This window comes from Perca fluviatilis, chromosome 12 (assembly GCF_010015445.1).
Source record: "Perca fluviatilis chromosome 12, GENO_Pfluv_1.0, whole genome shotgun sequence".
Lineage (NCBI taxonomy): Eukaryota > Metazoa > Chordata > Actinopteri > Perciformes > Percidae > Perca > Perca fluviatilis.
This window is the reverse complement of record NC_053123.1, coordinates 639,383-665,110: the sequence shown is the minus strand read 5'-3', so window position 1 is coordinate 665,110 and position 25,728 is coordinate 639,383. Positions and strand designations below refer to the sequence as shown.

Sequence of the window (25,728 nt, the reverse complement as noted above, 5' to 3'; positions counted from 1 at the left end):
CAACAGCAGGCAGCTCGGTGGCCCAGTGGTTAGCACTGTGGCCTTACAGCAAGAAGGTTCTAGGTTTGAATCTAGGCCGTGCTGCGGTTTCCCCCACCATCAAAAACGTGTATAGGTTTTCCAGTCAGTGCCCTTGATCAAGGCACTGGCTCAGATCTGGAGTTGGTCCCTGGGTGCTGTAAATGGCTGCCCACTGCTCCCTTGAGGGATGGGTTAAATGCAGAGAATGAATTTTGCTATGTGTATGTGACAATAAAGTACCTTTACAAACTGGGATGTGCACGTTTTCCTTTTCCTGCCGGCAAGCCCAGTAAACTCTTTCCTGTTATTTACTGTACTGAAAGCTTTTCCAGGGATCTAATATTAGGGATCTAATACAACATAAAAAACTCATAAAATGAATATATTCAGTTAGTTCAGTCAATTAGACATTGACATTTTTCCAAACTCTCTCTAGATTACCTTGCCTGCTTCAATAATGATTAAAAATAACAGTATAAGCATGCATGCAAAGTGATGAGACTTGCATGATGTTGATCTGTTTTTGACTCCTTACATTTGTATTTACCCAAACCCCATGGCTAAAAAAAGAAGTTGTGAATAAGATCTGTGGTAACTTAGCTCTGAGTTTTATAGATCTGTTCAATAAATCAACTAATCGTGTAGTCGACAAAATCACGTGTGTTAGTCGACTAAGAATGTCTTCAGTCTTGTACAGCTCTAGTATTAGTGTGTACTTTGGACACCAGCATCTCGAAGGGTCTGTTGATACAGTAGTACAGTTTCAAACATTGCGCCATCCTGCTGTTTCCAGCTGACAACCCCCCTGAGAGAGCACTCCCCTGACACCAACACATCCAACACGGTCTTCAACATGTCACATCAGGCACAGGTAAGGCCAGAGACAAAAGGCCAAGGAGGAATTCAGAATCGGAAAGTGAGCAGGAAAGAGGGAGAGATTGAGAGAAAAGCCCTATTTTTTCCTCTGTATGCTTTTCATAAAGGCGAGCTCTCTGATTGCCAGTGTCAAAGTGACAGGGTCTTTTATGAGCACTTGGCCGGTCCCCGCCCTGGTTTTGTGTAGCCAGGCAGCGATAGCAGTGCCCATTGTTGGGCTACGGGGAGAGGAGCGGCCCTGTGCTATTGAGAGGGGAGGGGCCCGGCCCTGCTCACCCGCCCTGTGCACTGTGTTGGCTGAATAGGCAGCTAAGGTGTCCATGCCTCCCAGTGCCCTTCATTGTGGGAAAGCTGGTGCAGAAAGCACCTGCAGCATCTTGACAGCGGCGGACACAGGATCGCGTGCTAGCTTTGGATGCGCAGGGCACCGGGAGGTGACACTCGGCACTGACGGGTACAGTAGGAGTGTCACACTCCCATGCTGTATTAACATCTCCTGTCAGAGATCAAACAGATCGAATTTGCATGCAACGTAATGTACAGTACATGCCGCTTTGTGCATGCTTGCGCTGTGTGCACTCAGACGTGCACACTGGCTGCAATATGATGCTCTCTGCGGTGCACTAAGTATACAATCTCCACACATGCACTTCACACAATCATATCAGTGCACATGAAAACATGTTATACAATAAATTACAGCACATAATGCAACAAGCTTCTACACACACATATCAGATAACATGCTACCTGTTCCAAAAGCTCCTGGGAACAATATTAACTACATTAATACTGTAAAAAGACGTACAAAAAAGTTTCAGCATATTTTATCCTTAATTTGACCAATATTGGTTAATAATGTAATATACAGTATAGTCATTTTGTCAACGTGTAAACTAGCAACTGAATAAAATGCCATCAACACTGTTTAATATTGACTTTGGTGCATCAATCAGTCTCTCATTTATTGCCTGGCATGTCCCATGCGATGGGTCTGTGTTGCAACGCTGCCATTCCTGGCATTCCTTCCTGGAATGCACAAATAGGAGCCCACAGAATTTCAGAACATTCTTGAGGCAAGTTTTAACAAAATATACTGTGCTGCTTTATGTACTGTTAAGTGGCACGTGGATGGGAGACATGCAATCTACTGTATGGGCGAAGGAAACAAGGCTCAAGTATTACATGTTTGTAGTATGTGAGGTGTTTATGCCTTGAAAGTAGAACCAAATGGTGTTCTTAAATGTCTTTAAGGGATTGCTCCTGTTCCAGATACATTTAGATTTTTATTGCAGAAATAAAGCTGCATTTGTTGTCATTTTTTCTAAACTTCTTCACAAGGAGCATCCAACTCACGCAAGGCTGTCATAGAGAGAATAGAGGGTGACACCTTACCCAACACAGGTGGGACAGAAAAACATATTTCAGTTGACATTTTTAAATGTCTCAGTTGCTCAGGTTAGATGACTGTTATGTGTCTGTCAACATGTTGGAATGACTCTTGACTGATTGGTCGCTCTGCTGTTTCCCAGCGACAACAAGTGAGCAACAAAGCCACTCGACACATGACAAGCATCTTCACCTAACTTGTTTTCTGAGGAAGGGGGGGGGGGTTACCACAGTGTGGCTGTTGTTCCAGCGCCCGAGGATTACAATCAACCAGCCAGTCCCGTTGGGGCTTAATGACCAAACACTGCAAAGGCCAGCAGCAGGGACACTTCCTGAACAGCGTTGGGTTAGCCCTAATTGGTTCTGGCACAGCAATCCTTACTGCTTATCTCATAGCTAGCTGAGAAAAATCACCAGTGATGTGTGAATCAAAACATGTTGATTGCAGGAAATTCAGATTGAGCAACATAGGCTACCTGATGAAAAGGCTTATTTTTATGCAATCATGCTCAATCACTGTTCCTTGATATTGTATTGTCCTGAGCTTGATTGTGATTATATTTGTGCAATGTAATGCGAGATTATAATAAGATAATGTCAAATCCTGTCTTCCTTTGTTTTAATGCTATGGTTCTGTCCTATATGAGGATTTGGAAATAAATAAATAAATAGATACATAAATGAGAGGGAATCATGGAATCTCCCTTTATCATAACAGGACCCTGCCAACGCATGTCCAAGCTCAGAGTCAAATGAGGCGGGGAGGGGGGGGGGGGGGGGTGGATGGGAGGCCTGGGGGATTTGGGTAAACCATCTGTTGACCAAAGCTTTTGGGAAAGAGCACTAATATGGATTTAGGATATTATTCTCTCTGCAGGTGGGATGGTCAAAACCCCTGTGGATTTCTCTGCGAGGAGGGGGCGAGCCTTATAGGAATAGAAAAAAAAAGATTTCTAAAGAGGGACAGAGGGCAAAATAGACGGAACAAAGATGCTGCATTGTTGAGCTTTCCCCTAATCTCCACAACTCATTGGTAACTCAGCAGAGTCAGGTATGAGGGCTCAACAAAGGGACGGAACAGAAAATAATTTGTCACTGAAAATATCCACATTATAATATTTGCGGTGGCATTTCCTTCATCAAACATTCCTAGCACAGTTAGAACAGCAATATTAAGAGGTGGAGGACCTGGCTGGCTCTCGACATGAACTCAGACACCATGCAGGGTGGACTTGGGTAGGCTCAGATACTGACCTTGTGTTGGGTAGAGAAAGAGGGACTCTGGAAGTAATAGCGCTCTTTGGCTCTCTAGTCGCCAGGGTTTATTCCAACAGCAGCCGTCTTTACTGGGCTTAACAGTGATTTGCCCCCTTTTGCTAACTTGTTTGTTTACCAGGATTTTCCAACAGAGCTTTAAGCTGCCAGGTGCTTTCACTGTATTACTGGGGAAGATGTACAGCTGCTCACATCTGCATCAAGAACAGTGAGAGGCATACTCTCTTACATTACAAACAGGCAGGATGGCTGTTACAAGTTTTTAATATTATTGCAATCTGCTTAAACCCCCAGATGAGAGTAAACTGACTTCCCTGTGACTGTCTAAACATCAGTTCAATCTAGTACCTACAGCATGTATGCCAAAACAAACCATTAAAAGGTATTTGCCAAAACTGCTTGGCCCAGGACTCAAATGTTAAGCCTCTAGGAATAATGCATTTCCTATGAGGCAGATTGTGAGTCTTTCAGGCCACATGGTGCACAGCAATTGGCCAACAAAAGCAACTGGACTTAGCATGTAGTCAGGTAAGGGGAGCTTAGACTAAAAAGTAAAACATCTTCAAAACTATGGAACATAGCAAGCCCAGTCAATTTTATTATCCCGAGACAGATTTTCAGCAACTGTGAATGCCCATGAGACTGTTATGTGCTATCAAAGTACTGTACAGTAACTGTAGCATAAAGCACAGATTTTCAATTCAAAATGAGAAGAAAAATAAGAAGAGTAGAGAGGTTCCATGGCCCTAGGGGGATGACCCAAGAAATAGGTGGTGATGATGCGAAGCTCTTTCCTAGCTCCCAGTCAGTAAATTACAGCTTCCTTCTAATCCAGCTCTGATCCCCCCCTCCCACCAACCCTCCCACCACTCCATTTCCCAATCTGAGATACTGAGTGAATTGATTCCAGGAAATGTCTATTTTGAGGAACAGAATGGGGCATTGTTGTTGACACAGTGCGCTAAGAGGGAACAGCGACGGCTAACCCACTTTATTACGTTAGCTACTGTTTACATGAGAGTGACACATGTTGCCTTTCCTATTCTGACATGCCAAATACAGAATTCACATCTGGACATGTACCGATGTCAAAACAAGGCTATACTTAGGCAGCAGTGCTTTAAGCTAAATGCTAACGTGTGCATGCTAACATGCTGATGTTAAGCAGGTATAATGTTCATTATCTTCACCAGCCTAGTTTAGTGTGTTAATAACTGTATTCACAAATGGACGATGCATCTCCACTGGACTGTACAAAAGTGAAACCAAACTATCTTGTAATTTTGGAGCCAGAGTCTGTGCAGTAGTGATTGGGCGCTGGAGCCACAGTATCAAAGTCCCGCCCATACACCCGCCCAACCAATCACGAGTCAATCCCAGCTGTCAATCATGAAGTTTCACCCCGTTTTTATAGCATCAAATAACTAATAAAAACCAAACTGATCAGAAAAATTAACACTTGAAGAAACATCAACGTGATCAGAAGTACCTAAAATGATAGAAACTATCTTCAGGAAGAATGTATTTGATGTGTACTTAGATTTTTTGGTTTTGCCCATGTCCTATCCGTTAACATGGAGAGGTGGGGTTTATGATATATACTGCAGCCAGCCACTAGGGGGCGATCCAGATGTTTTGGCTTCACTTGTACAGTCTATGCATGAACCCCTGGTGTTAACATGCTAATATTTGCTAAATTACAGGCTGATGGGAATGTCATTAGCTTTGCAGGTCTTTGGTCATAAACCAAATTAGTGGAAAAATCTAAGTTTTGACGATAATGATAGCCCTAATGAAGTCAGGGAATCACATACGTTAGCACAATCCTTCCTGAGGGCAACATAAATGTCTGTATGAAGTGTCACAGCAATCCATCCAATAGCTGTCGAGACATTTCACTCAAACCCATAAAGTCCACCTCATGGTGGCATTAAAGAAAAAGTCAGATGCTCACCATTCATTTCAACTCATCATCTGAGAACCATGATAACTCTACCAAATTTGGTACTAATCCATCCAGTAGATGTTAAGATATTTCACTAGATAAGTGAAAACTTGACCTGCTGGTGGCACTAAGGAGAGTTAGGTGAACTCCAAAGTCAGTATGATTCATCCTCTGGGGACGATGAACATCTGTACTAAAATTCTTGGCAGTCCATTTAATAGTTGTAGGTATTTTAGTCTGGACCAACAGTGGAGGTGGACGGACCAACGGACAGACCGGCACTGCCATCCCTTGAGTCATACCGCTAGTGTGGCTAAACATACAGAAATTCAAAAATTACATACAAAATACATGGGTTACATTCAGAATTGGAGAAAGAAAGCTCTTAGACAGATTAATTGCTCCATCATTAAGCTATTAAATGTCCATCTCGGTCAAGTCATTTGTGGGGGGTCCTTGGAATTAATTCATGGTCAATAAAGATGACTTAAAGCCTGATTAAGGGACTTTGCCCCTATTAGATATAGGATCTGGCTGGGGTGATCCCATGCGTAAGGATATGTGAATCCGGCCACTTAAGGGGCTCTGTGGTTTTGGGTTGATTAGTTTCACGGATGTCCTTCCTTTGCTGCGGCCCCCCCCCCCCAAAAACCCCAAAATGATGCTGTTGGGATATCCTGCTGCTTTTCAATACACATTTTTTTTAAAAAAAAAAAAAAAAAAAACAACCCACATCAGAACCATTTAAAATGTAACAGCTTAGATTTTAAAGGCTTTGCAGCTTAACACAGGATGAAATAGCCTGTAGATATGATTTAGTCTACTACATTTTGTATTGCCCAGTAGGTTCATTTAGATCTTTGGCGAATGACCAGATTGAATGTTGAAGAAGGAAGAACTCGTCTTGGCAGAATGTGAGCTTGATTAACCAGCAGGGGCGTGTTAATCAGGGACACATGGGACACAAGTCATACCAGGCATGCAGCTCTCAGTGAAACAAGACAAGGTAATGCAATCTCTCAAACTGTAATTCAGAATAATAGGCCAGCTTCCTCCAGGAATGGTTTCTTTTTGATTGTTTAATTGTTTGCAGGCATGCGGGTGAACTAACTGGAATCTGGTTAGATTTTCCCCTAGGGATTAATGAGGAGCATGTTGGAAGGAAACCCAAGAAGGGTTTTACATCCTGGACACAGCAACAGCTTGTCATTGCAACAGAAACAAATGATTGACACATTGTTGAACTGAAGATTACAGGCACTATATTGGTGGCTAATTAACTGCTAAAATGTTTTCTACTCTTGATAATCAAAAGATCCATTGATACTTCAGATTAGTCAGCATGCATCATATCATGTAACAGATTAAATTGTTATGGGTTTTACCGTGGTCATATATCTTTGGGGAAATCTGTTTTGAACTGCATTTACCAGCCCTCTTTTGGCATATTTTCTCAATATTCTCAGCCATTAAAATCTTGGGATCATTAAAAGCAGTAAGTCGGAGGGACCAGTACTTGCTCTTTTAGCCTGGCTGTGGGGGCACCAGACATTTGAAGGCAGACTATAGGTGTATCCCATAGCCCTTAGATTGCATCCCCTGACTCCTACACCTGCCTCCCTTCCTCGTGCCTTAGTCCCTCCAATGAGAGAGGCAATGAGCAAATGTGTGTTAAGCCTGACACGCACCAGGCCGATAATCGGCCGTTGGACAGTCTGGCGAGGTCAGTGACTCGAGTCTGTTCGGTGTGTTCGGTGCCATCGTTCTTTATTTTGGCCGACATGACGTGTTCAGTCGGCGGCAGGGCAGTCGGGACTCACCCGGAAATGGCGAGTGGAATGAGCCTGACTAGAGTCTCTCAAAATCTGACGAAAATCTTTTAAAGTGACCTTTGTTGATCTGAAATAAAGACAAATTCAAATGAATGTTTGCCAACTTTAGATAGATATACTGAAAATATGTCCTTCCTGTTTATGAAATAGATTCATAAAAATGACATTTCCATTATCATGTAATTAACTGTTGTTGCCACTGCGACCATCGTTAAGCCAAAGTCACATAGTCTGATTTAAAATATTTTCATCATTCACAATGTGATAATTAAGGTCCGATGGGAGTCGTCAGAGTCACGTCAATTAAGGTGTTGTAATTGAAACTGCCTAGGAAGATTGCAGTCGAAACAAAAAAGCATCACTTCCTGGGTGCCAGGCAAGTTTTTTTATTCCCACTGCCTTGAATTTAAAACAGCAATTGCAAAAACATTTTATGAAATGCAAATATGTTGAACCTCTACTGTGTTACATCAATCAAAATAGTAATGAAATTGAAATATATTGAAGGAAAATGTAGAGCACATACAGAGGTTTACTCCTCGACGCAAAGGGTTCGACTCCGACCTGCCCTTTGCTGCATGTCATTCCCCTTTCAAGTCTAAACTGTCCTATACAAATAAAGGCCTAAAATGCCCCCCAAAAAATCTAAAATGTCAATCGATTGTTGATTGCTTGAATTGGACTCTGTGAATGACTTTGCAGCTGTGTTCAGCTATGGCCACTCGTTCTCATAGAACAGAGTGACATCATGATGCCAATTCAGCTCAGAACAGCACCTGTGATGAGGCTTCCCTCTTCCAAGCCATAAAAAAAAACACCTGGACTGCCTCTGTCCTGAATAATAGCACACTGTAAATGTTGTCATTTGACTGCATCAGGTCCACCTAGACATTGAACGTCATGGCTAAGATACAAAAAGCAGTGGGCCTCCGTGGTGTGTAATACAAACATTAATGGTTTCATAGAACACCAATCATAAACATTTGCATGGATACAATGAACGAATTTACTCTTTGCTTTAATTATTATTTTTGCATTGTCACAGGGACACATATCACATGGACTTGGAGTAAGTCATGTGTTTGTCCATGAGGACATCACCTGGGATCGTACGGTTCTCTTACAGGACGTGTTCACACACGTCAACTATCCCCTGCGCTTTGGATACACCCATACAGCTCGATCTGCTAGTGTTTCCTTGCTTTGAGTTCTCTGGAAGTAAACAGCCGACTGTACAGTTTGTGGGGAAAAAAAGAGCACACCAAAACACAGTGCTGGGAGCTTATTTTGTCATATGATGAAAATGAGAGCCCAGAGGCCCCACATTCTGCTCGAGAAAAAAATATTCCAAAACAGTAATCACTGCTGCTTGACTACAGACAACCACAATTCCAAATAGAACATGCTACCACCCAGCAACACTGAAAGATAAGCATTTTGCTAGGTATTTTGTGTATGTGTTATGTGCATACACCACCACTGAGGTGCCCTTGAGCGAGGCAGTGGAGCTTCTCAGTGGCCAGCAGAAGACTGGGGTTGTACTGGGCAGCTTCCAGATATGAATCTGTAACTGTGTGAATGTGACAGGTCGTTGTTGCAAATGAGAAATTGTTCTCAATCGACTTACCTGGATAAATAAAGGTTAAAAAAAAAATACTGCTGTACTTAAGCTGACAGAAACAGTAGGGCCTTAGGCACCAAATATGGGACATCTTGACATTTTGCATAAAGTCTGCTAACTCATTACTTTCTCTCATCACAACATTGCATCACAGCACACACAATCAAATAAATTATGATATACTGCCACGCTAAATATCTTAAGCATCCCTGACTGCAGCCCCTGTACTTCAGTGATGGTTTCTTGAGAAGCTGTTTTGTATTGGATATATGGAGCTAAGTTGAATGGTAAAGATTCCTGTCAGCTACACAGTGTCCAGGACCATTTTCATGTCAAAGGTTCTTTCACCATCAGTTTATGAGTCGACATTCAGGAAAATGTCAGACAATGGTCATGTTTCCATCTAATTGTCAAGCGAATTTTAAGTGAAATTTTATGTCGCAAAAATGAAAAAAAATTTAAATGCGTATTAGAAGTGTTTCCATCAACTGGTTTAGAGTGAATAAACTACACTAAGCAAAGCGTAGTTTCATCACAAGTTGACGTTACGCATGGTTGTAGATTGCAAACCGGCTTGCTAAATCAAAGATTTTAGAAGCTAAGATCTTTGGCTAAGTGGAGAGAGGTAGCATTCTAGCATTGTGTGGCAGAGACATTTGGTGTCAGTGAGACAACCGTTCACCGGGGTGTACGCGGGGTGCAGGGCCACACGACTCAATTTGTCAATTTACCCGACATGGCTGAGGCACAGGCTATAGCGCACCACAACTCCACTACCCACCTTGTGCCACAAGTATACGGCGCACTTGATGGGACCCGTATCCTGATCCTTCCCCCATCCGATGGATACCGGGACTGTAGTCATGTGAGTTAGCCTACATACTGTATTTGCTACGTCACAACTTATTCGGCAAAACTGTTTCCACCTCCCACTTTTTCGCAAAAGGCAAAAGCCACCTCAAACGTAAAAGCGTAAAAAAAAATTTTTGCATCAATATTTTCTAATGCAATACTTCAAAATGTGCATGAAAATACGTTGATGGAAACACGGCTACTGACTGCTGCTCTTTTACTCCTGTAGCTCAGTGTACAACTCAGTATCCCACTGTCATGGCTAAACAGTTTAAAGGATAAGGCTTGCGATATTCGATACCTTCCCTACTGTCAGCAAATAGTGTGTAATACCCAAAGCAACAGGGAATAGATCCTACTAACAAGTATTGTCTGTGTAAGCCTGATATATCTCCATTGTTGTCTAAAAACTTTCAAAATCATAGTGAGCCAGGCCGTTTTCCTTTATGCACACTGTAGTTTATTTTGATTCAATCCCACATACACTGTCCCGCTGCTGCAAACACGCACTACTATGGCACCAAATATGGATTAATCCACCACTGAAAATAGTCCCCAACAGATGCACTATTTATTCCTGTTTGAGTTATATTTGCTTTAAGTACAGTGCCCACCTGCACAGAAAATTACTATTTCAAAGAAGTTTAATTTTTCGCCATTGTCAAATATTTGTTATATAATTAGAGTTATCAATTAAAGATTTTTGGTAGGAACTAATGGGCTTGGTGCTGTGTGCCACAGACAGGGTAGGGAAGTTGAATGAATTGACAACTAAACTAACACATTGGGGTTTTTGGTCTTTTCATGTAATTTGTAGACAATGAGAAAAACAGAATAACAATATGCTTATCCTTTAAGAATACATAAAGAAATAGTTTAATAGGAGTCAAATTCATAATATGAGGATGCTATTTGTTGTTTGTTTATTTTGCCCTTTTGTTGTTGCCTGATAGCGGATGTTCCAATTTTGAACATATAGCCATTTGGGGATTGTTCACTGTAGAAAGTTCTGATGACCTTTTCTCTGATGCTTCCCTATTTTTCGCGTTAAAAACTGATTCCATGAAAAGACCAAAAACAACAGTGAATTACTCCAACTAGCAAGCATAGTCCGTGTCCGATATAGTGCATTCATCTGTGATTCTAAAAGGCAATTTGTTAGTCCAGAGCTCAATACTTTCCAGCTTATCTACTTAATATATGGCACCCGCTCTGAATGTTATCAGCCGATTAAATGGGTGTTATAAGTTGTTATCTCTACCACAGATATGAGGCAGTAGTAGTACTCTTCCTCCTAGTTGGCTCAGTAGGCCGATATCCATTGGCAAGCTGGATCACCCATCTGTGCCAATATTCAATGCTCAGAGCAACTACTCACCTGCTGTAAGATGACAAAATATGAAGAGCAACAACAGGAGGGAGTAGTATTGAAAGACACTAAGGGCCCTATTTTAACGATCTAAGCGCACGGCATGAAGAGCCTGGTGCAGGTGCGTTTAGGGCGTGTACGAATCCACTAATGCTAGTTTAACGGTGGAAAAAATGGTCTGTGTGCCAGGCGCATGGTTCAAAAGGGTTGTACTTAGGTCGTAATTACAGTTTTTTACAATCACTTTGACACTAATTTCAGAACCTTGACGTCATTTTTCAAAACTCAACACAAAACTCACAACCAATGATCAAAATACACATTTTTCAAAACTCTAACATATATCTCTCTATATACTCTATATATATAGTGTATGTATATATACATATACACTTGTACCACATTGTTTGCTATGCCCGAAGGTTTTTTCCAAGATGTTTGGCTAATTGCAATGTAGATGACAACCTGTGGCCAAATCCACAAGACAGAGTTGATGAAGATGTAGAAGTACAGTAATCACTTCTTCGTTTTGCTTTTTACAGTACAAGCAAGTTGAGGAACACTGCATTTGATGTTTTACAGTACTGTCTTTTTTTCTGTTTTGTAGCTAATTATTTTGCTTTGATTCAAATAAACCTATGTTGTGATCGTACTCTATTGTTTTTCATCAATACATTTCAGGTTTTGTTCAATGATTCCACTGTGTCTGTAGTATTCTCTCTACTACTGCAGTACTTTTACAGGGATGCATTTACATCTGGTACCATAATGAAACATGTATCACCTATTTTGTACTACAATATTTAATGATTGTACGAACGATGACCCAGTGAAACTATGGGTAGCTTGTGTGTGGGTGATCTAAAGTAACGTTTCAATGGTATTTCACAATTAATTAGTTTTTTGAACCAATGATTGTGCAAGTGCAAGATTTATTTAAAGATATGAATGCACAATGCAATGTTTTGAACACTGGACAGCCTGTGTTACAAGTGATGACCGTTTTGAGTTTTGTGTCTAGAGTTTTGAAAAATTACGTCAATGTTCTGAAATTACTAGCAAAGTGATTGTAAAAATCTGTATATATACTTTATATATAAAGTACTGTATTATATATAGATACTTGTACCACATTGGTCTGTAGGATTCTCTCTACTACTGCAATACTTTTACAGTATTTATATGTAATACCGTAATGAAACATGTTATCAACTATTTTGTACTACAATATTTAATGATTGTACGAACAATAACACAGTGAAACTATGGGTAGCTTGTGTGTGGGTGATTTAAAGTAACGTCTCAGACCACTCTAGTCTATATCCACGACGTTCCTAGCTACGTGGCCCCCATCTCTCCATCCCATGGGCCCACCACCTGTGGGAGGAACCGCTGGGGTCGGGTGCGCTGCCACATGGGTGGCAGTGAAGGTCAGGGGCCTCGACGGACCAGACCCGGGCAGCAGACACTGGCTCTGGGGACGTGGAATGTCACCTCTCTGTGGGGGAAGGAGCCAGAACTGGTGCGGGAGGTGGAGCGCTCACGGAACAGATATGGTGGGGCTTACCTCTACTCTCGGTTCTGGAACCATACTCCTGGATAGGGGTTGGACTCTTTTCTTCTCCGGAGTTGCCCAGGGTGTGAGGCACCGGGCGGATGTGGGGATACACCGCTACGTTGGAGTTTACCCCGGTGGAGGGTCGCCTCCCTACGCCTGTGGGTTGTGGGGGGAAAACTCTGACTGTTGTTTGTGCATATGCACCAAACAAGAGTTCGGAGTATTCGTATATAGACCTTGAGTGGAGTCCTGCATGGGGCTCCAGAGGGGGACTCCATTGTTTTGCTGGGGGACTTCAACGCGTACGTGGGCAATGATGGAGACACATGGAGAGGCGGAGGAATGGCCTCCCTGATCTAAACCAGAGTGGTTGTTTGTTGCTAGTCATGGATTGTCTATAACAAACACCATGTTCGAACATAGGGATGCTCATAAGTGTACTTGGTACCAGAGCACCCTAGGCCAAAGGTCAATGATCGATTTTATAATCGTTTCATCTGATCTGAGGCCGTATGTTTTGGACACTCGGGTGAAGAGAGGGGCGGACTTCAACTCACACCTCAGGCGGAGCTTTTCGTCCAACCCTGTGGAGGCTGGGGGCATTGAACCCGAGGGGACAATGTTCAAAGTTTCCATTGCTGAAGCTGCGGCGAGGAGCTGTGGTCTTAGGGTCTTAGGTGCCTCAAGTGGCGGTAACCCACGAACACCGTGGTGGACACCGGTGGTCAGGGAAGCCGTCCGACTAAAGGAGTCTTTCCGGGATATGTTATCCCAGAGGACTTCGGAGCAAGGGCTGCAGCCTCTGCCGTGAAAGAGGCAAAGCAGCGGGTGTGGGAGAAGTTTGGAGAAGACATGGAGAAGGACTTTCGGCACCAAGGTGTTTCTGGAAAACTGTTCGCCACCTCAGGAGGGGGAAGCGGGGAACCATCCAAGTTGTGTACAATAAGGATGGGACACTGTTTACCTCAACTGAGGAGGTAATAGAGCGGTGGAAGGAGTGCTTTGAGGAACTCCTGGATCTGACTAATACTATGTTAGAGGCAGAGCTGGAGGATGATGGGGGATCGTTGTCAATTTCCCAGGCAAAAGTCACTGATGTAGTCAAACAACTCCACAATGCTCAAGGCTCTGGGTGTGGAGGGGCTTTCCTGGTTGACACACCTCTTCAACATTGCGTGGAAGTCTGGGACAGTGCCAAAGGAGTGGCAGACTGGGGTGGTGGTTCCCCTTTTCAAAAAGGGGGACCAGAGGGTGTGTGCCAATTACAGGGGTATCACACTCCTCAGCCTTCCTGGTAAAGTCTACTCCAAGGTGCTGGAAAGGAGGGTTTGGCTGATAGTCGAACCTCAGTTTGAAGAGGAACAATGTGGATTCCGTCCTGGTCGTGGAACAATGGACCAGATCGTCACTCTCGCAAGGATATTGGAGGGAGCCTGGGAGTATGCCCATCCGGTCTACGTGTGTTTCGTGGATATGGAGAAGGCATATGACCAGGTTCCCCGGGAGATACTGTGGGAGGTTCTGCGGGAGTATGGGGTGAGGGGGTCTCTTCTCAGGGCCATCCAATCTCTGTACGACCAAAGTAAGAGCTGTGTCCAGGTTCTCAGCAGTAGGTCGGACTCAATTCAGATGAGGGTTGGCCTCCGCCAGGGCTGCGCTTTGTCACCAATCCTGTTTGTAATATTTATGAATAGGATATCAAGGCGTAGTCGGGGTGGGGAGGGGTTGCAGTTCGGTGGGCTGGGGATCTCATCGCTGCTCTTTGCAGATGATGTGGTCCTGATGGCATCATCGGCCTGTGACCTTCAGCACTCACTGGATCGGTTCGTAGCCGAGTGCGAAGCGGCTGGGATGAGGATCAGCACCTCTAAATCTGAGGCCATGGTTCTCAGCAGGAAACCGATGGAGTGCCTACTCCAGGTAGGGAATGAGTCCTTACCACAAGTGAAGGAGTTCAAGTACCTTGGGGTTTTGTTCGCGAGTGAGGGGACAATGGAGCGAGATTGGTCGGAGAATCGGCGCAGCGTGTGCGGTATTACATTAAATTTATCGCACCGTTGTGACAAAAAGAGAGCTGAGGCAGAAGGCAAAGCTCTCGATCTAACGGTCAGTTTTCGTTCCTACCCTCACCTATGGTCACGAAGGCTGGGTCATGACCGAAAGAACGAGATCCAGGGTACAAGTGGCCGAAATGGGTTTCCTCAGGAGGGTGGTTGGCGTCTCCCTTAGAGATAGGGTGAGAAGCTCAGTCATCCGTGAGGAGCTCGGAGTTGAGCCGCTGCTCCTTCGCGTCGAAAGGAGCCAGTTGAAGTGGTTTGGGCATCTAGTAAGGATGCCCTCTGGGCGCCTCCCTAGGGAGGTGTTCCAGGCACGTCCAGCTGGGAGGAGGCCTCGGGGAAGACCCAGGACTAGGTGGAGAGATTTTATCTCCAACCTTACCTGGGAACGCCTCGGGATCCCCCAGTCGGAGCTGGTTAATGTGGCTCAGGAAAGGGAAGTTTGGGGTCCTCTGCTGGAGCTGCTCCCCCCGCCACCCGACACCGGATAAGCGGTGGAAAGATGGATGGATGGATGGTTTTATGAGGACTATGGTTAACTGCTCCTCAGATCTCTGCAGGGTAAATCCAGACAGCTAGCTAGACTATCTGTCCAATCTGAGTTTTCTCTCGCACGACTATTTTACAGTGGCTCCGTGCGGAGCTTAGCGTGACAATGACTATTGTAATTGGTTTAAAGAAAGGCCATTAAATCAGAGCACGTTTTTCTCCCATCCAGGAATGCTGTGTGGACTAGCCAGACCCTCCACCACTCCGCAGCATGTGGATGATCTGGCAAAGCGAGACTAAGACCACGCTAACTGTGACTGTTAACAAATGAATAGATAACAGCTTTCTAAACCTTCTAGCGAGTATTTCAGGCAGCAGGATGGTGTATGTTGAATTTAGTCAAAATAAACTACAGTGTATTCATGATTTGTGTTTACATTGCTCTCTAGTTTTTTTTCTTCATTCGCATACACATTTACATACAAACAAAACACTTTTTTTTATGAGTGTCTTGTTGCCACCTGAGCAGATTATCTCACATTATCCTTCCAGATCTTGGGCTTTCATACAGCTTACACCTGGAGATGCAGTTTCATTAAAGGGATACTTCACCGATTAGCATTCAGCTTTGTATCAGCAGAAACCCGGTAGTATTTTCGAATAACCGTGCTTCCTTCCCTCATGTCCCCCTGAGGCGAGAGATCTCTGTATTATGCAGGGCTTGACATTAACTTTTTGAGGCACTTGTCCTTCGGACAAGTACATTTACATTTCACTTGTCCATGCACAAAAGTTACTTGTCCGGGTAAAGATTCATCATTTTATACAAAAGATTGTGTTTTGCTAATGCAGAATTTGAACAAACCGTTGAAAGCATCCAAACACTATCAACATTAATACAATTCAGTTGAAACAGTAGAAACAAACGTGTCCCAATAATAGATTTCCCCTTCAACAAGAAAAAAGGATCTCCAGACTCCATAATACAAAGTTATATGTTGCACGCCGGTGTGCAGAAGTTAATATATTGAGATTCTAAGTCAGTATTTTAAAGTTTGTCATTATTTTCAGATTCCAAGTCAATATTCTAATTATATTTTGAGATTAATATATTGAGATACTAAGCCAATATATTGAGATATTAAGTCAATATTGAGATACTAAGTCAATATTTTGAGATAAATTAATATATTGAGATACTAAGCCAATATATTGAGATTCTAAGTCAATACTTGACATTTTCTCATTACTTTGAGATTCTTAGTTTATATTCTGAGATACTAAGTCAATATTTTGACCAGAGGTTGTGGTGACTTCTACTATATCTAAAATAATTTTGTAGACATAACAATGGATTTTGCCACTAAATGTTGGTGTTAACTTTTTTTATACAATTTCACAAATTTCTACCCGGCTGATTTACCGAAAGGATCCTTGTAAAAAGGTGTAGTTACTTTACAGTTGATTATTACCTGATATTTAATCTGCATATTTTTATTTTTATTTTTCAAAAAGGAGCAACAAAAAACGACATTATAGAACGGCTTGTTTATTGCTAAGGCAAAATTAAATGATTTATTAAAAATGTAACAACAATAACTTATAACAATAACTTATTTCACCAGTAAGTTCCTGTTAAACGACAAAAACAACCGCTGGATAGGAAACGGGTATTTTACAACAACTTTGAATGCAGCACGACGCTGGCGGGGCGAATTTCAAGTGAACGCAACATCTGTGTTTTTCCGACAACAGCAGCGGCACACTGTCATATGTTCCTCTCCAGTGAAATACAGACACACTTTTACACCGTTTAGCTGTCAGCATTTTAACTGTTTACTCCAGCTGCTAGCTGACGCTAGGCTAACGTTACTTGCTGTTGAGTGTAGTGTTAACTAAGCGTAACATCGCGGCGATGTTTAGGTTGCCTCTAACGTCCGTTTTCGGAGCATCCGAGAGAAGCGCAGGCATTTCAGTGGCACCACGTTGCAATTCGGTCCGGTAGATAACGGTCGTTAAGGCACCGGTGCCGTATTAGCACCGGGTCTCTCCTTTTCTGTCAACGATGTGGCGAGGAGGTAACGTTAAGGCGGAGTTAACAAGCTAACGTTAGCTAACTAACAACGGCAGGTTCACCGTGCTTTTCATGCTGCATTGCTTACAGAGAACGAGCTGGACAGTGGGCTGGGTCTAACGTTAGCGGTCCGCTGACCGGGATTGCGGGGGAAAGAAATTATCGTTTCAAATCTGTAACATAGACGTAATGAGTGGCACATGACGTGAACTAACATGGTATTTTAGTTTGTTTTAGTTTTAACTTGTCCAGTGGGACAAGTAAATTTCTCTTCCACTTGCCCTACAAAAAATCCACTTGTCCCGGACAAGCGGACAAGCCTTAATGTCGAGCCCTGTTATGGGTCTAGAAAAAAGCCTCTGATGACGCAAAAAATCGTCATTTAGCGTCATCGGAGGCATTTTTGCTCAGAGTCGATGGACTACAGCCAGCTAGTTCTGCATGTTTTCAACCCGCCCATAGGGGGTGGGACTTGTCACTAGCCGATGTGAGTCGAGTGTCAGCCATCTTTAAGCTACACTAACAGGCTCTCTCTTTTCAGCAGCAAACTTTTAAAACAATTATGTGCATTCAAACTACCGCACATGTGTACCACCGGGATACACTGGTACAGATCGGAGAATATGCAGGAAACTTTATTACAGACGGAATACTCGACACACTACGCGAGCTTCGCCTGCTACGGAGACCAGCACCTCAGCCTGCAGTGTCGCCCGATGCCGCTAACCGGGGAAAGGGACATCGACAGTGGTGTGTAGGAGTTCGAGGCGAGCTAGGTGGAAAGCTAACGCTAGCCGGCCACCTGTCCCATCTATACTGCTTGCAAGTGTCCGCTCATTAGACAACAAACTGGACTACATCCAACTTCAATGAAACTCCCAACACGAGTTCAGAGACTGCTGTGTTTTTGTTTTTGTGGAAACATGGCTGAACAACAGTGTAATGGACTCCGCTATCCAGCTACCAGGCCTGCTAGCTTTCCGAGCAGATAGAGATGCTGCTCTGGGTAAGAATCATGGAGGTGGACTTTGTTAACATAGACACGGACTGATGCAGAAATGGGGTGCTTTTATCTCCAACTACTGCTAAACGCTGGTGGAGTTTGTGACTGTTAAATGTCGACCATTCTACATTCCATGCAAATTTACGGCTGTGTTTATACTTATACTTATGTTTACATACAGCTGTGTTTATACTTGTACTTATGTTTACAGCCCATTAAAGCGCTAATGCTACCAATGTGTTAGCTGAACTTTACGGAGCCTATAATGTGTGTGCACTAAATGTAACCTGTTTTGTATGTCGTTTTTATATAATGTCATTTTTATATATTTTAAATGTGTAACACCACTTGAGCCACAGTGAAACGTTTCATGTATATGGTTGAAATGACAACAAAACACACTTGAATTGATCTTCATAGTTGACTATGCTATGTGTCCATGTCTGTAAATGGTAGGCGTGGCTTGGGAATGGATTTGTAGGGAAGCAAAGCAAGTGCATTCTGGGAGTTGTTGTCTATCATCCACATGAGGCAAAAATACATTTTCTGGCTTTTCTCGGTATAGAAGGCACCAACTTCTAAAAAAAATTCACATTTCTACTACATAAATGACCCAATTTAATACATATTCATCTTTCCAGCAGTGAAATATCCCTTTAACAGTAGAGAGCACAGAAGTTATTCAGCACACAACATAATTCTGGTGAAAGCCAACCGATAATATCACCATTTTGTTTTATTATATCACATTGACATAGAGTAAGTTTGAATAGCCTACTAGGAATTATGATCTCCAAATTCTCAACAAATCAGCACCCTTTTCCAGAGAAATGTATATCTGTGGGAACACAAATTAATATTTAGCATGTTTGTGCTTGTGTGTCTGGATCGACTCTTCACCTTCAATCAGATTTTTCCAATTACCTTTCATGCCAAGATGGTAAAATACGAGAATACTGCAGGGCACATCGGAGGTATGCACATTGTTAGGCGTCAGCTAATAGTTTATTTCCCTTTTTCTCTTGTCAAGGTAACGTTTTGATCTACAAAATCTCCCTCAGTATAAGAATAGAAATAGAACACATGTGAACAAAGCGTAGTGCAACCTGTAAACACAATAATCTATGCAGGCCATTCAACAAGTGGCTTGACCAAATACGCAGCCGGCACATAGCTGTGAAACATCAATCTTCTGTCAGCTGTTATCAGAGGACACAGGGGAGGTAAACAAGAAATAAAAATTGAAACTCTCAAAACCAAACTGCCAATACGCTCATCGACAGTCATTAAGTCGTTTCTTGTATATCGGTAGTTTTATTTTAAAGACATATAGACACTTTATGATCCATTTCTGTGTAAAAGGGCAGCCCGCACACACCTCGCGTAAAATATATAAATGTAGAGTGGATCTCCGCAGCGCATTACCACATCCCTCCTGTCCTCCACAACCTCCACTGGCTCCCAGTCAAACACAGGATCAACTTCAAAATACTTCTCCTCTCATACAAAGCACTTAATAACCTTGCCCCTCCATACCTCTCCGACCTCCTCACTCGCCACACTCCCGCCTGCCTCCTCAGGCCCGACCACATCAAACAGTCAAGCACCCTACCATCCTTCAAACAGACCTTCAAAACTCACCTCTTTGAACTTGTTTTTCCCTGTTAACAATCTTTCCCAGTTTTATCCTCCTTTTCATTGTCCACCTCCCCTGCTTTGCCTTTGCTTGTCCATGCCCCTATGTGTTTCCTTTTCTTTTTGTCATGTAACCTTGTCTACGTACCTTGTCTGTTTAGTCTGTTTAGTCTGTTTGTAACCAAAACTGTAAAGCATCTTTGAGTGTCTAGAAAAGTGCTATAAAAAATAAATGTATTATTATTATTATTATTATTATTATTATAGTTGAAGCGTATTTTTGGAACATCTGCTCCCCATAAAATTATACGTGCTATGTAGCAACTTTTCTCACAAAGAAAATCACAGGAGTCTCTGTATATTAAGGAAAAATGGGATAGTGAGAGTAATTATGTTGTCTCTTAATTATGTGTGTTAGGATTGGTACAATATTTGCCAAACACAATGGAAAACCACTAGTTCTTTGCGCTGGAGGAAATTCTGCTGGAAGAACCTTGTATGTTTCTTCATAACCCCCCCAACAAAAGCGACACTGCAGAGAGATTGACATATTATCTCAAACTACCAAATACTTTGCTCCCAGAAGAGTAGACTTTATATAATGTATACTATATGCATTTAATTCAAGTACACACATTCCTCCCAGTTCTATAATGTATATAGTTCTATTTGTGGTACCAGACAGACCTTTTATTGAAGATTATGCACAAGTTATCAAAAGACCGGCAAGTGTTTGTTTGTTTGTCTTTTATTTTTATTATCTACATGTGAAATCCATGAGAAATGTGACGGGTAATAACCCGGAGGTTGGCCAGATGCTCTTTGATATTACTAATGTGGATTCTATTGCTTGTCCCTATTTATTTTTGTGAATATGTCCTTTAATTGTGTAGTTGTTGCCTACTTTTGAGAGGGTAGGGGTGTTGGGAACAATACAAGATGTCGCTAATGGTGAATATGTTTCTGTAATGCTCTGGATACCATTAATAAAAAAGAAATGTAAAGAAAAAAGAAAAAAAAAAAACATCTTTCTGTTACATGACCAGAGACGTGGTAAAACAAAGGATAATATTGGATATGTGTTTGAAAGATGGAGACAGCTTATAGCCCAAAAGGACACAGAGGTCAGGGTATTTTTAGTGGTTGTTGCAGTACTTTTAAGCCGAGAAAGGATGGCTGTCAGTCAGGTACAGAGCACAGGCTTTTATGACTGTAAACATAGCCAGCATCTAATGTTAGCTACTTCGCTGCGCTGTGGAGTAATGTATGGCAATGCGAGACCAACATCTAGCTTACATTGACATTGTGCTGATTGAAAAACGCAATTGATGCTCCGTTCTCAACCTGGCAACCCCCATGAACTTCAAGTCTGGGGAGGAGGGCCCTGGGGAGACGACTCTCTCCAGAATTTTCAATTTGGACTGCAGCAGTAACCATTTTAAACGCTAGCTGTCGTAATTACATATTGCACCTTTAAAAACAGATACAGAGAGGATCCAGAGGATATTCTATGAAATCGATCATCAAGTAAGTCTGTGTGGTGTGCATGAAAGGTTAAAGGATCCCCTCTACGGAAGGAATGAATGTCAAATTTCAATCCATCCAATAGCTGTTGAGACATTTCACTCAAAACCTCAAACGCCATCCTCATGGTATCTTTTATAACCCCCACTCTCCCCCACACCGTTCTGACATCGGATTGTCCAACCATTTATGTAACTTTAACAAACCAACTCTCACACCCACTTTACACGTGATTGGCCAGCTGTGCAGAGGTGAGAAACAAAGCCAGGGGTTGATCTTCTCTCTCTAGCTCTCTTTTTTTTTTCTATAACTATTTTTGTCTGAAAATCAAGTTATGATAGTCAAGTTTAAGAGGAAATAAATCCTGACACACATGAAGTGACGCACATGTGACTCAAACGTCCACTCAGGCTTCAGCTCCACTGAAGAGTGTAAAACACAGCTGCAGATAAAAACATCAGATGTGCAATCAAAGATCTGGAACATTCCTCAAATGAATACATCAAACAGAACAGAAATGCCTTTTGATCCATCATATTATCCACATAATTATATATAAAAAAATATAACATCAGTTTAGTTTTTTACTGGTGCTCTTTTAATTACATAATACTTTTCTTCTGCAATAGTTTAATTGCACCTGACTGGGGAATTTGCTCTTACTTGATGCGCCCAATTCCATATATTCACATGACTGCAGTGGATGGAAATCCAATTTTTCTTTTGCAGATTTTCTGAAAATTCAGTTGAAATTTGCTATCCAAATTAAATATTTGGATAGCAACTTGACCAATGTGGTAATGTAAGGTAATATTTCTTAATCAGTTAGGCTTCATCTACACTACGTTATCTTTTCTAAGCGGCATTTTGTGATCTCTGTTCACACAAGAGTTTCCAGATCCAGTTGCAGAACTAATCTCTGTCCATATTAAAACATCTGACAACACATATCACATGACCATTCACATAAACTGGGCATGTGTGTGCCGGTGTGAAAAGGAAGCTGATTGTCTGACGTTACTCTGCGGTTGAAAATCATGGATGCATAAGTTGAAAATTCTGGAAATACTTTGGCGGAAGAACACTGGCGAAAAGTAAGAGCAGGAATTTATTAGCTTGGAGCAAAGACGAGGTGGAACTCTTACTGAAAGGTCTGTAAGCTACCTGACCGATAAGACTGACCAAAGGTCTCCGTTTGTGCCCGTCCAGACTACAAAGCAACCCCAGAGCTTTCATACAAAAACAGGGACAGCAGTGTTCTAAATGTGTCTGTTTTGGGGGCTCAGAAATGCCGGAGTAATGTAGATGCAAAGTGTAAATGTGGCAAAAGATTTCCGTTTTCAAGCCAAAACGTAGTAGTGTAGATGTAGCCTTATCTTATTGTAATACTTGTCTTTTGAGTGAATTGGATTTTGTACATGGGGTATATGACTTAGCTATTACATGTGTACTTTTCTTCTTTGGCAACCCTGAGAGAGGTCACAAGCTCACAACACACTTTGGCAAATACTTTCAGCACGGGCAACAGTCCTGAAGATGCAGGAAAGGCCCTTTTGTGAAAAGGGAAAAACTGTTTTGTTGTTTTTACAGGCAAACTGATAAACAAAAGCCTGGTCAAAACTCAAATAAGGATAAAGACTCAAAGCTCACAATAATGGCTGTGCAAATAATTTCCTCAGGACAGATTTCCCCTCTGCTTTGAAGCTGGAAACAATATCATTTTTTGTGCATTCTTAATACCATCACTTCTAGTTTGGTGACTTCACATAAAAGGCGTTTGTGTAAACAGCGCTGTGCAGCAGGAGGCCCTTTTTTAGGGTGGAATAAAACAGCTTTGGCCTTCATGTTTTTTTACAGCTGAGGAGGCTGATCCTGAACCCCTGTGTTTCAAAGCTTCTTGAGCCCTGCACAATCCTCTAGCCCGCAAAAAAACCCACCCCCGCTCCACTGCAGAGCTGCTTACAATAGGCCCTCATTCCCCCAGATCTTCTTTTAAACACCAATAAAATCTTTTACATTTCCTCAGCAGGCAGTTAAAATTGGGCTGACTACTGTGCATTCCCCCTGCACTCTGCAGAATCTCTCCATGTCAACTTCTCGTTTTGTTGTTCCCTGCTTTCACATATTGTCACCTTTGCATTTAACTCTAGCTAACCTTGAGAAGATCACACACACAAGAGATGAAGAAGCTTATTTTTCAAGACCAGAGCTTTGGGTGCCTTGTTTGTTTTTCCCGGGTCACCTTTTGGCACAACTAGGGATTATTTTTGACATAGGAGAGGGATAGCGGCCATTGGTAAAAGCTGTTATGTCCCGACAGCCAGAAAGTGTGCTGATCTCCTACTTCCTCTCTCCCAACCTCGATTCCTTTGGATGTTCTTTTTTCCTTCTCTTTTGTCATGCCCATCTCTCCCCCATCTGCCCGCTCCTGTTCACCCTCTTTCCTTCACGCTATCCACTTTTGCTTGTCTCTTTGTTTTCCCATCTGCCTGGCTTCCAGTGCCTTCCTTGCTTCTATCCTTCTTTTCCTACCTTTTTTGTTTCCTTTGCCGTCATGGTATTCACCCCTTCCCAATGGTTCTTTCCCTCCTTCTCCCTCCCTCCCTCACTGCCTTTTCCTATACTTTCCTTGGCTCAATGCCCTTCTTTCCGTCCTTCCTTCCTTCCTTCCTAATTTAACCGTCGTATTGTCTTCCCGTCGACCATGTGCTGTTCAGGTTTTCAGGTTTATGAAGCTAAAGTAGCCTATAAATTATTACAATTCTTCTTAGCCAACTTCATAACGTTTTACCACTAGTACACTTTTTTGTTGGAATTGATTTATATTATATTATATATATTTCTCATTTATATGAAATGATGCCTAATTTTTGAGTAAAATAAGCAGACATTATGAATTATCTTGACTAATAGTTAAGATCAGAGGAACATATGATCATGGATCATCACAGATTTTTACCCAGGTATACATGAAAGTTATAGTGATCGTCAATTAGTGTATGGAACCATCCATGTTATTTTTGGGAAATTTGGTTGAAAGAAACCCCTATTTCTGGAATAGAAACTTTGAAAAAGGGGTCAAATTTAACCCAAGGACAACATGAGGGTCAATTCCATTCTTGGTTCTGTCCTCTTCTCTCCGAGACATATTTTTTTCCCTTTCTACCTACCTCCTTCCTTTACTCATTCCCTGAATTCTTCCCTCCCTGCCTCCCTTCCTTACCTTATTCCTTCTCTACATTCTTGGATGTGTTCAATCATCACCTCCACCCTCCAGTTCAGTACTCCCTTCTTTCTTCCGTCCTCCCTGCCCTCTTTTCCTTCTTTATATGTTTTTTTCTCCTTCGATTCTGGCCTCCACACCCACATGACCAACATCATGAGAAAGCTCTCATGACAGTACACTCTGCCAGCTCTGCCATGCAGACAGCTACAACCCAGGAGCAAGGAACTGTTTTCTGCACAGAGCTCTCCAGGCAGGCCCCGTCTCCTCACCTCAGTTAGCTCTGAACAATTTATAGCCCACTAGTTCCAGGCCCCAAAAAAAGTCCCTGCTCCGGGGGTAGTCTGTCCCATTAGCCAGGAACTATTGGGGTGGAGTTTGCTAAATGTTTAGTGCTGTTTCCATTCACCTATTTTGAAGTAGTGCATTAGAAAAGCTGTATGGAGACGGCAAAATTCAATAAAATATCCTCGATTGAGAGAGCTTCCTACTTTTGTCGGAAAAATAAATGTTTGGCTAGGGTGCCTGGGTAGCTCACCTGGTACAACGCGTGGCCATATATAGAGATTCACTCCTCGACGCAGCGGCCGGGGGTTTGACTCCAACCTGCGGCCCTTTGCTGCATGTCATTTCCACTCTTTCTCCCCAATCATGTCTTCAGCTGTCCTATACAAATAAAGGCCTAAAATGCCCAAAAAGATTATCTTAAAAAAAGGAAAAAGAACTGATTGACTAAATGGGTCGAATAAGTTCTGACGTAGCAAACATTTAACTCCGCTGTCTGTGTCTTCCTGCACAGCGTGTCTTCGTCTCCTGACACTGTAACCCTACGGTGGTAGTTCTGCTTATAAGCAGGCTAAGAATCTATTGTAGGAGTTATCTAAATCTAGATTCGATGAGGAAGTTGGTTTTGTACTAATCATATGGCCAGAAAACTCACAGATTCCACCCCAAATGAAGCACAGCACAACAGATTAAAGTTTGA

General features: G+C 42.4%; 1 protein-coding gene across 1 annotated transcript in view; it reads right to left on the bottom strand.

The window, feature by feature from the left end:
* Positions 1-1,169: 1,169 nt before the first annotated feature.
* LOC120570025 overlaps positions 1,170-25,728 on the bottom strand; it is a 43,286-nt gene continuing 18,727 nt past the window's right edge. Inside the window, 1 exon segment of the mRNA XM_039818259.1 lies at positions 1,170-1,393. Coding sequence (XP_039674193.1) covers positions 1,170-1,393 — 224 coding nt within the window.